Consider the following 12,076-nt stretch of genomic DNA (forward strand, 5'->3'; position numbering starts at 1 on the left):
CCCAGAACTTGTTAGAAAATACAACAAAGAGCATGCATTGAATCCGATTCCTTCTCACTCTCACCTTATTGCCCATTAGGCATGGAAAGTCAGCTTAAATAATGTAGAGAATCAATTCTTCCATCTGAGGATGAGTTTACCCAAATGGAGAAGGATGACTGTCCATCGGCAACATAAAGAAAGTAGGGATCACCGACGAAAAGGCACATGGTCCGGAAAGTAGGCAGAAATCTATGGGATTCCCTGTACTTCCTTCAGGACAGGCGCCCAATTTGAGCACTCATCAAGAAATGAATAGAAGTAAGAATGAAAGGGAAAACCTGCTCCACAAATAGGGGGCCAGGCAGCGCTCTTTACGACTTCATGAGTTTCATCTTGAATCTTGACCACCTGAAGGTTTAGGCCTGCCTGTGGATCCAAATGCTGTAAGTGGGAGACAGTTTTTGGAAAACAAGTCTTTTGCTTTACATATTTGACAAGTTCTTTGTGTTCACAATCCCATTCTTTTCTTACGTTCATACATTTTTATTGAATTCACAAGAATTGTTTCATATACCGTTTCCATTCAGTGAGTATAACACGAACTCCTTCGGGAGGACACTGCTGCTGTTTTTGAACAATGCAACGAAAAAGGTTGCCATTTCAGCAACTTGGATACCCAACGATCCCCAGATTTCCAAATTCCCTGAAATGTTCTAAGTCTACCATATCTTTTGACTACAACATTTGTGCATCAAGGATTTATCTTTTGGAAGGAACAGAATCCCTATTTAAATACTCAGGCGGGTCCCGTTTTCCAAAGGCTTTCTCCAGTTCAGTGTCTACGGACAAACTCTGGAAAAACAAAGTCTTGAAACAAGTACATTTCTCCTACTCTGACCACTCCCTGGTTTGCATCTGTAGCTTTTTACCTTTCATGCCACTGACTGGCAACCTGTCTGAGCCCCTGCAGAAATCCAAAGAGGCAAAATTGTTTTCAAGGCTAGAGGTCGGTTAAAGCGGTGGGGGTGCAAGGATTCTTTAAAGGCTCATTGTGGGGGGGTGCACTGAGTACTTCTGAGCGGAATAAAGTTTCTGAAAGACAAACACACTGTCAGAGTCTCTAAATCTGAGACGAAGATTTACACCGGAATGTCTCCGGGTCTTTTCACATTAATTCTGTGTTGAAAAGGTTCTCAATACATCTGAACTGCCTTTATCTACTGCAAGAAGCTTTTTGCTTGGCCAATCACTCACTAGAGCTCTTAGAATAGCAGGTATTTGCAGTGAGCACCTCAAGGCCCACTCACCCAATTTCAAAATATTTTACACATTCTTTGAAGAGCTAGGAAATACAATATTACTGCATCTTATGCTTCTTCCAGGGAACATTTACAAATGGAAAAGGGGAGAGACCCATTGGATGACAATGTTTTTCCAGGCCCCTTACAATTTTAACTAGTGCAAATATTCTGCATCTTAACTGCCACAATCTTTAACTCTTTACTGTTAGACTTGTGTTTTCCGCAGCACAATTGAGTCTATTTTCTGTGCTTGTTGTCTCCTTGGCCTGCTTTTATTTCTTTAAAATTCATATTTTAGACAAAAGTTATATACAAAAATCTAAGGGGGAAAGGGAAATTAACATATACAGTAAAATTTGAAGAACAAACGTTTCATGCTTAGTACAGTAAGCCTACGTCTGAAAAAGACCCAAACAGAAAATCAAGAAGGTGGTGAAACTTACTAGCATATTCCACAAATAAAGTTTCAGTGTCACAGTCACTGTAATCTAGGTAATTCAGCATTACAATAGCTTGGAGTTTGTCATTAAAAATCATTTCTGCATTCTGCTTAGAATGAAAATGTGGATTTTAGAAGTTGTTTAGTGATTGCACCAGAGTTATTTGATAAGTTTTAGACAATAACAGATAACATTCACACGATGGAATGCTGTATAGTTTATTTTAATCAAATTTTAGATATTGCCATTTCTATGCAGTGGGTTTGGACCCATACATGCACAATTAGGAAAATATTGACATATTTTACTAGTGTAATGTACCTTTTTCTGTGGCAATCGGAAGACCAAGTAACAAAAAATAGGGTATAAAAGAGAAATTCAATAATTCTTCAGTTGGGATGCATAGGGCACCTCTTGCTAACATATTACCATATTTTCACATATTGCAGGTGGGAAGTACTGTGTTACTTTTGGAGTCATGATTGGATTGCTTAACAGGAAAGTTTAACTATGTGTTGCACAGCTGCAGGAGGAGAAATACATTGGCTGCGGTTATAGATACAACTCCAAGGACTATCTTCTTAGCTTAGAACCATTTCCTGGGAGAACAATTGTGTTATGAAATCAGCCGAGAGTTCTAGTCATTACTATTAAAGAATATATTTAGGTGAAAATGTCTAACCATGTAGAAGTTTTAGGGAAAAGCTGTTTGCTAATGAAGATGGATCTACCTTATCTCTGCGTTCACAAAACTACTCCTACTCCTACTTATCACTTCTATGGCCTACTTGACATAATCGCTCAGCGCTGTCAAACCCCCCCCCCCCCCCCCCACAACTATACCACTCTGTCTTACATTTTTCCTCATTTCTATTGGAAAGTATAGTTTCCCATTGCTTTAGATGTGAGTGTGTGTGTGTGCAGATTGTTATGGGAGGAAGGCAGGGAGGCTGGAAAAAAGAGCGTTTTCCATGGATAAGAGATACCAACTTCCAGAGGAAAAGGTACTCAGAGTGCTTCAATATTAGGAAAAGTATAATAGAATAGAGACATAAGGCTGGAGTAATCTCCTCCTGTCAAAGAAGCAGATATTAATTTCTTTTGCTCCTTTCATTTTCTTCTCTGAAATATTAGTTAAAGTGATTCTTGGTGTATGTGTGAATGTGTATGTGTGTGAAAGAGAGAGAGAGAGAGAGACAGGCTTTCCCTTTCTTACAGGCTTCAGATGGATTGTCAGAGTCAAAAGCCGTGAAGCCTGCACTATTTATTAATTCATTGGGTCGTGTGCCACAAATCAAGCCCAATTCTGTTCAGCCACCGTGAAAGCCCAGCAGGGCTGCCTGGGCTGTCGCTTTGTGTGTGGAGGCAAAAGTTGTTCAACAAGCCCTCGCTGCCAGCCCCCTAATCTCCTCATAAATGAACTGCTTGAAGGAAACACTTAACAGGTACCTGTCAGTGTAAACAGCCTGGTGGGTTTTCTTAAATGCCAAACTGATCTCTAAATTCCTCACATCAGGGATCAGTTATGTGTATGAAGCGCAAGATTATTGCCGTGTGCTTGCAGGGAAAATGCAATTTCACTCTGCTCCTGGCCCTGCTAATTGCTCATCCCCACAGCAGCAGCGGCGGCGGCGGCGCTCAGGAACCCGCCGATCTCAGCTCGCAAAGTCAGGACCTGGCCGCCGCCGCCGAGTCCTCTTTGTTTTCCCTGCTTAAGTTAATATTAACCAGCAGCTAACGCATTCAACAAATATTTTGAAAGTTTAACAGTTCAATTCATTGAAGATCTTTACGTTGTTGATAGACCTGTGAGGCGGGTCCCGGCACTTGCCAAGAATTTAGCAGAGCGAGAGATTGCAAAATCGAACCATAAGTGAATGAATAAATAAATAACACGAGTTTTAAAACCTCCCGTGACCATTTTGCCTGGCTTTTTTTTTTTTTAGCATCGGGCAACGCTACCTCGCCCCTCTCAAGAACTGCAAAACAGATCACGGATATACTGTGGCACCTTTATAAAGGTAAAAATATCACACACCCCCCCCCCTCTAGAGCTCTCCCCACCCCCCCCCCCTTTTTTTTTTTTTTTTTTAAAGGTCTTCCTCGCTTTAATTTAGAGGATTTTCACCCATGTTCTGCTTTATTGAAAAATAAAATAAAATATTGACGCTAGATTCTGAAGGGGGGAAAAAAAAGTATCTGTTTTCGTTTCGTTCGTCTGAGGGAAGTTGACAGAAGGTCAGAAGTTCAAACGCTGCCAGCGAATGCGGCGAGAGTGGCAAGCGCGCGGCGCGGGAGGCTGCGTTCCCAGGGAAGGGCATCGCCTCCTCCGTCTCGTACGCAATTGTCCTTTTCTGGGAGACCGGGCGAGTGGCAGTGTCGTAAAGGGGGAACGAGAGTCGCTCCTCCATCCCGCTCGGCCCTCTTTTAAACGGCGCATCACAAGGCACGACTTGCAAATCGAAAGGTTTTGCTTTTGGCGCTCACTCTCATTGGCGCGATAAGATCGCGTCTTCTCTTCCGGGGGGGGGGGGGGGCCCTAGCATTGCCCATTTGTCATATGTTAAAAAAGGGGGGGGGGGGGTACGTGCTGCCTGAAACCCTATCGATTATAGAGGAGTGATTGGAGCTGAAAAGGCGAGCTATTATGTGTCTGTCTGGGTGCAGCGCGCAGTCTTGCAGCTTGCACGGAAGCGACGACCGAGGAGCTCATTATTTCTCTCTCTCTCTCTCTCATCCGCTGGATCTCGTAGGAAGCAGCCACCTTCCATTCTTTGATTCTTATTATAAGGGGAGAAGCTTAAAGCTCCAGGATTGGTTTGGGAAGTAACTATAGGCACTCGTTCTATGCCTTGTGAATATTTAATTGAGGCTCGCGCTTCATTCTGGCAGAGGCTGGCGCGTCAACGCACGGCTCCACGGCAGAGCAAGATTTAAGGTGGCCGCTCTCAGATCCCACATGCAACCTGTCATGGATCTAAAGAAAACCAGGGGGAGGGGGGGCGGTGAATAGGCCCAAAATGAAATAAGTTCCTAGATTCAGAGCAAGAACCCATCGAGACTGTCCACATTTTTGCTATCTGGCCGCATCAAGGCAACATTTAATTACTTGATTTCAGTCAAAAATGCCACTGACCTATATTTGAGTTGGGATCCCATTTCAAGGATTAAATGCCACCTACATATCGTGCAGTTGCACAAATGTTTAAACTGTAAGTCTCAATTGACAGATTTTCAAGGTGATAATATGGTTTTTTTGTTTTGCCATAAAATGGTTCCGCGTTCCTTTCCTGCGTGTATTAGATATGTAACCAGTTGTAAACCTTCGGCAATCAGATTTAAGCAGTGGTGATGCAATGCCGAGAAGTTGCATGTCCCTCCCAGATGGAGGTACCAGAGCTCTGGTACTGAGCATCCTTAAAGAAATATCAATATATTCACGCTCCGACGGGCACGATTGCAAATAATGGTATTTGCAGTACAAGCGGTATAATATAGATACAGAAGAGGAATGGTCGATTCGGATTTAGCTGCCTGTGGTGGGCGTAGCTTCTCTGTCGGCTGAATTTAGAATTCGTTTGCAAGGAAGATAACGAAGGGAAAAGTCAGAGGCTGTACCATCCAGGGGCTACATTTGTACTAATGAATGAATGGCCTGGTGGGCGCTAGGTACTTCGGGGTCTCTTCAGCAAGATACATACAACTCGTCTGATCAAAGTTCAATCTTGGGGATAAATGCAAACAGAAATCCCGGAGCAAGTTACACGGAATGCCCATGCCACAGTGAGAATTGTAAGTATCATACACACAAAAAAAGCAGCAAAGCCCCCTGCAAACTTCTTGGTTCTAAACATTTCAAATTGACAAATCATCGCATCGATTAGTTTGGGTCTTTCACGGATGCTAGCAAAGATGCTTAATTTATGGTCACTTACACAGATTAAAAAATACAGAAAAAGGTATTTGTTTTGGCTCTACCTGTGTCATCAGTCTGTCAGCTCCTGTGTTCTCTTCATCCTTAAAAATAATGTCAGGGTTGTAATTTGGGGTTAGTTCTTTAAATCTCTCGGAGTTTCTTGTGATCTTCCCTTCGTATCTTCCACTGGCCCCTAGGGTCTTCTCTGCCACATTGGGAATAAATTGCTTATAGGCTAAAGGGGTCAATTTTTTGGGGTGTCTTCTTTTTCCAATACCCCTACCCGGTCCACAAGTCAGCCCAGAGGGGACCAAGAGAGCGCAGACGGAGCCCACCAACAGAATTCTGGTCAACAGCAGCATTTCGTGAATTGAATCCAATTACTTCAAAGCTCTCTCTATCTCTAGCTTGCCTCTCAGAATCTCTCTCTCTTTCCTATGCCCTTGTCTGGTTTCTGCTTCGTTTACTATCCACCGATCCCTAGCAAGACAGGTGCTGAAATGACAGGCTTTTGGTCGTTGATAACGGAACACATCGGAGTTTGGTGGTGAGACAGCAATCAAGAGACACCAAAAAAAAAAAAAAAAAAAAAGAAAAAAAAAAAGAAAAAAAAAAGGATCTGATTTAAATGGTAGAAAGGCTTGAGAAGCTTGTGAGAGGAGTCTGCCTTTACTGCTATATTATAGCTGGCAGGGCCGAGATCTGATTGGCCAAGGCGAGACAAGCTTGTCTTCTGATGTTTTTAACCCTCGAAAAGGCAACAGAATCTTAAAAGATTTTTTTTTTCTTTTACCTGAAGGCTCGGAGCTGGAAGGGGTGGGGCTACGCTTTCTTGGGATAACATCAATTACATGCTGTTGTTAAAACTTTCTTGGCAGAATAGTAAATTTGTCAGCAAGAGTAATAGATCCTTCTGTAAAATAATATCCCGCGCTGCCTGATTGCAGATCTCGATTTAAGGACAGTTTTACACCAGACCTTAAACATCAAACACATTTGCAACTGAATCTTTCAGCCGCAAACAGAGCTGTCAATTGAAAATAAATCCATTTAAGAAGCTTTATTTTTTAGTCATCGCATACTTTCTTCTATTAAAAATAAGACAAGTTATCCGAAAAAATAATAACACTTCTTTTTGTTAAGCAAAGACTTGTACATATTTTGAATGTGCTCTGTTAGGCGGTTTGCTGCTCTAAATGTTTAGTCATTATGGGAGGTAAAACTGTAATAACTGGAACTGTTCCCATTGATTAAAATGTTAAAGTTACTGAGAAATGAAAACCTAATGAAAAAAAAAAAAGACATTCTATCGAAACGAAGCAGACGTATAAGAGGAAGGGCAGCCTGGTGAGGAAACAGGAGCTGCCTCTGCTTTTCTAGCCTATAGAGCTAGCAAGTTTCTAAGGAAAGCTACATAAACTTAAAATGCACCCACAAGCACAATTACCAGAAATCGAGCCAGGCCAAGTGGTAACTTTAATGTTAAATTAATGGTTATCTCGTGCAGCGTGGCAAATAGTGTCTTTATCCTGGTCTCTAAAAGCTACTAAGCAGACAAAGGTGTTGATGGACAGGAGCATTTCAGAGAGATTGGGCAGATAGGGCAGGTTAGATTGTCCCACTCTAGCATTAACTGGGGTTAACAAATACTTCCTTTCCTTAAATAAAGAGCTTGCTGCAGCAACAACAACAAAAAAAAAAAAGACCGTGCTAAAAACAAAACAACAACAACAACAAAAAGTCGTAATCAGATTCTAAAAAATAATGCATTTGCAGAGGGGATACTGCTGGACTCCTGAGTTCAATACATTGGTGGGAAGGTTTGGTCCTTTAACTGGCTACCTTTTCAGGATAGAAAAGTAATTTGGGGGAAATTATTTAACGGAGAGGACTCTGGCCACTGATATTGCTGGCTCTGAGTTCAGTGCAACTGTGGTACAGCTAAAAGCTGGGAGGGGGGCAGATTATTTAGATCCGCCCAAGCCAGTACCTATCTAATGTAAAATAGCGGACCTCTACAGGCTTACAGGCTGAACAGCATTCAGTTCCCATTTCCCTATTCCGACGTCTCCGCAGAGTTCGACAAATAAAGCTTTGCAGCATTACTGCTACCCATCGAGTTTTGCAGAGCGAGGATGGTGACTTCCAACATTTTATTTCTTTCACTTTGTGTCTCAGTTTTACCTTTGCAGATCTTAATCCTTCCAGTTTCTTACTGTTTACCTACTGTAAGTTTAAGCTTCGCTCTTTTCTTTCTTTCTTTTTTTTTTTTTAATACAGGAAACATGTTTTCAAATGTAAAGTTATTCAACTGCTAAATACCAGGCTGGCATTGTTTCTTTCAGCATTTTTTTTTTTCATCCTGTGAAAACAGATAAAAGAAACTTATAACTACAGCAAAGGAGTTTCTGATCGTTTGATGTGGTTGCCTTAAACAGCACGTGTTGGTGTAACAGATGATTAAATAATGCCAGGGTATAAAAACGCCTCCTAATGTTGTGGGATAATGCGGATTGGTTTCTGTTTTTTGTTGTTTTTTTTCCTCAGCGGCCCCCACCTACCCTTGAAAGATGATCGATAGAGCAGTCAGTAAAATCCATGGAGCCTTCCGTGGAGAAGTCAACGAGAGAAACGAGGACAGACTGTTAGCAGCAGAGGGACCAGCTTGGTATACACACCCCGAGCAGTCAGTTTGCCAAAGATTAGCTGGAGAAAGGACATAAAAGGAATTGATCCGAGAAGCGCAATAAACACACCGAGCAACGATTCACAGTTGAGGGAAGTTAAATCAGGATGCTACAGATTAGTCAGACAAGAAGACTTGCTTTTTGGTATTAGACCGTCAAGCAGGTAAATCGTCATCTTGTCCCTTCTCTGGGTGGACATGGGCTATCAGTTTTACAAGGACTGTGGACATATATATGCTTTTTTTCCCCCCTAGGAACCATGAGAAGGAAGGTGATAGGCGGGCTTGATCAACTCTTCTTGGCTGATGTGGTGCCTGGATGAGAAGGTATAGTAAGGTAAGGTGTAAAGTTAAATGCCTTTCTGGCCAGGCACAATGTTTTTCTATCTAATCTATTTCATTGCAAAGCTAGCAATCGTTTTAAAGTAATCATAATTTTAAACCACTGCCAGTGAGTCTATCTCCTGAGCAGGGTTACTGATCCTAGCCTTGGTCTTTTGAGTTAGTTCTGTAGCCTTCTGATAACTGAAGCTTTCCTGGTCTTTTGACCTTCAATGGAAATCTCCTTACTTTTTTTTCTTCCCCCTCTCCCCCCAGGCTTCTTCCAGGGAATTGTGGTCCCTCAGCTTCTCAGCTTCTCAGCTACAGCTCCGAATTTCCAGGGCAGGGAGAGAAACTGGCTGCATCTTTGCAAATATTGTCCCAGAACTTGACATGCTCTCCCTCGGTTGTACTTGGTGGTATCTCCAGTGCCATTCCTTCCCCCTTTTGTTCTCAATCGCAGCTCTAGCCTTCCTTGCCTGCCTTTAAAGTAGGAGTATGATAGTTGAGTTCTGAGGCGGAGACTGGGAGAAGGAAAGTTCATGTCTGGTCCTGCAGATGGACAGACTCATGGTCTACCCTGAGGCATGACCCTGTTCTAGAGGTAGATGCCCCCATGTCAGAAATTTCCCCACCAATTCACTCAGCACTCCAGGAGCTGCTTCGATCATTGAAAACGTCTCCGTAGGAAGCTGCGCTCCCATGGTCAGTCTGTGCCAGTGACTGTGCTGCTCTGGATCAGCCACCTCCGAGCAAATCCCAGAAGCCCTCCCTGAACAGCACTTCACTGCACCACTGGATATCTCTGGGGCTTCTCACTTCACTGCACCACTGGATATCTCTGGGGCTTCTCACTTCACTGCACCACATCTTAAAGCTGGGAAAACGCCTCACTTTATCTCAAGATATTCTTGACAGTACTGAGGGAGTCTGAAGAACTGCCCACCCCATTGGACCACAATTCTGCACAGAGATGATTACCACACTGTAAGGCAGGGGTCCCCAAACATTTTGGAATGAGGACCACATTGGACCTTTGACATTATTCAGAGGGCCAAGGAGTTTTTGAGTGTGGAGGGGTTCCCCTTGGAGTTGAATGAGTGGGGTGCAGAGTAAGGGATAACAAACAAATCTTGCTATTGCATAAATTTACTATTTTATTTCAACTTAACGCTTGTGCAACAGAAAAGCATTAGAATGATGTGCATTTACACGTCACATATACAAGATGTAACAGTACTGCTACTGTTGCCGGGCATGAGTGGGAGGGTAGAGAGAGGGAGATCTTGGGCAGGGGTGACTGCCAACAGAAGAAAGACAATCTTCAAATACTACAAAGGTTTTCATTTTTACAGTTGGCATTCAAACCCCCCCCCCCCTCCCCGGCCCTCTCATTCCCACCAGCCATGCCCAGCAGCAGCAGCAGTAGGTATACCCCTTCGCTCCCACTCAGCACCGAGCATTTTCTCCATTTTCGCCACCCTCCACCCAGCTGCTCCATAACAGCCAACCTCCCCCCCCCCCACCAGCATACCCCTCAACCCCGTGCTCCCCTCCCTTCACAAGTATACCCCTGCCTCGTGTACCCTTTTGCCTCCCCCTCCCAGCATACCCCACCTCCCTCTTCCCCAGTCGGCACACCTGGCCCCCCCCTCCGTTCCCCTATGCCTTCCACTTCCCCCACCAACGCACCAGATTGCGCTGATATTTTTTTGTTTCATGGCCTGGTCTCGGTTTCACACTGGGGTGAGCAGTGGTGGGAAGGTGACCACATGGCTGTCTTTTTTCTGTTCCTTACCCCAGTCCCTCTTGCTCCCGCCTCATTGGCCTCTGCGGCACTGGTATGGGGGTGTGAGCAGCAATGAGAAGAGGAAGGCAATGCGGCCTCTTTCTGGCCTAGGTCTCCTTACTGCCACTTCTCTTTGGTGATGACGGTGGCGCTCATCTCTGGTGGCCTGCTTCCCCTGCTGCATCCCTTTCTCCTTCCCACCCTATTTCTCTGACTGCATGCAAGAGTCAGAGGTGAGAGGAGGGACTCGGCACCATGCTGCTGCTTTTTTAATTTTTAAAATGAAAAAAAAAAAAGAGAGAGAGAAATCCAGTCACAGGTTGGAAGAATGAACCCCATAGGCCAGATGTGAGGACACTTCTAGGGAGAGGGAGGGAGGGAGGGAGGGAGGGAGAGAGAGAGAGAGACCTAGCTATAATACCTGCTCCCTAGATAGGTATTTGTATCCCTATGGGAGGCCCACCTAGTAACTCGAGGTGAGGTTTAGGTATTAGTGTAGGGGGTTAGGGGCCACTGACATTCAACATGAGATGTACGAACAGAACAGTGGTCTCTTGTGAAGATTTGATGACCTACGGAGAGAGGAAACTCACTCCAAGAAGAGATTTGTGCAATGTTCTCTCCACCTAGCTTGATGTTACCCAGGTAGAGTGTCCATCAAGCTAGGTGGAGAGAACATTGCACAAATTTCATCTTGGAGTGAGTTTCCTCTCTCCGTAGGTCATCAAATCTTCACAAGAGACCACTGTTCTGTTCGTACATCTCATGTTGAATGTCAGTGGCCCCTAACCCCCTACACTAATACCTAACCTCACCTCGCGTTACTAGGTGGGCCTCCCATAGGGATACAAATACCTATCTAGGGAGCAGGTATTATAGCTAGGTCTCTCTCTCTCTCTCTCTCTCTCTCTCTCTCTCTCTCTCTCTCTCTCTCTCTCTCAAAACATTATCACAATTTGTGTTAACTTAGGTAATTGGAATAAACTGTCTATCAGCATAACCACACCCCTATTGCATACAATACTTATTGCATTTTGATAAATGGCCAACACAATTATTCTACTAAATCTTCGTGGCCTGTAAGTTAACACCCTTTTATTCCCAATACTAAAAGAGGTTAGTGCTGGGTGGCAAATTTTGTTTCATCATTAGTGCCAGGATGAAGGAGCTGTTAATGAGCCCCAAGTGACCATGCTGGGACCGTGCACCGCATCAGAGTTCTTCAATTCCGCTTAGTGTTTAACATTTCTATAATGCTATTAGAAAGGAAGCTGTAGAAGCAGGGATCATGATATGAAACTCCAGAGGGGTAGACTCAAGAACAACCTAAGGAAATATTTTGCACACAAAGGGTGGAGGATACCTGAAATGCCCTCCCAGAAGAAAAAAACACTGATGGAATTCAAAAGGGCGTGGAATAAACACAGAGGGTATCTAGTGGCATGAAGGTGGAGATATCTACTGGGGTAACCTGCAGTAACTTTTCTGTATTGGGGTAACATCCATGGAGTAGCAGTTACAACCCCAAACAGAAGGTGAGGGGGAAACCTGCACAGAGCGGCAGTTATAACCCTGAGCATCTTGCTAGGCAGAGTGCAGTGCTGGATGGGACATCTTGGTCTTTATCTGCCATCATTTGTC

At 43.8% G+C, this 12,076-nt stretch overlaps 1 protein-coding gene and 1 long non-coding RNA gene across 3 annotated transcripts in view; one reads left to right on the forward strand and one right to left on the reverse strand.

Annotated features, from left to right (window-relative positions):
• SHH (sonic hedgehog signaling molecule) overlaps positions 1–6,199 on the reverse strand; it is a 31,276-nt gene extending 25,077 nt beyond the window's left edge. The window contains exon 1 of the mRNA XM_029588482.1: positions 5,702–6,199. Within this exon, the coding sequence (XP_029444342.1) occupies positions 5,702–6,001 (300 nt within the window). The 5' untranslated portion in view covers positions 6,002–6,199. The remainder of the gene's footprint in view (positions 1–5,701) is intronic.
• On the forward strand, positions 3,670–10,803 carry LOC115084103. Of its 2 annotated transcripts, none has more exons than XR_003854469.1 (4): positions 3,670–3,744; positions 8,187–8,489; positions 8,581–8,662; positions 8,923–10,803. It is a non-coding gene; the product is annotated as an uncharacterized LOC115084103 (long non-coding RNA). The 2 variants fall into 2 exon arrangements; XR_003854468.1 differs by lacking the exon at positions 3,670–3,744 and adding an exon at positions 4,339–5,515.
• Positions 10,804–12,076: the final 1,273 nt, after the last annotated feature.

This window comes from Rhinatrema bivittatum, chromosome 2 (assembly GCF_901001135.1).
Source record: "Rhinatrema bivittatum chromosome 2, aRhiBiv1.1, whole genome shotgun sequence".
Taxonomy (NCBI): Eukaryota; Metazoa; Chordata; class Amphibia; order Gymnophiona; family Rhinatrematidae; genus Rhinatrema; species Rhinatrema bivittatum.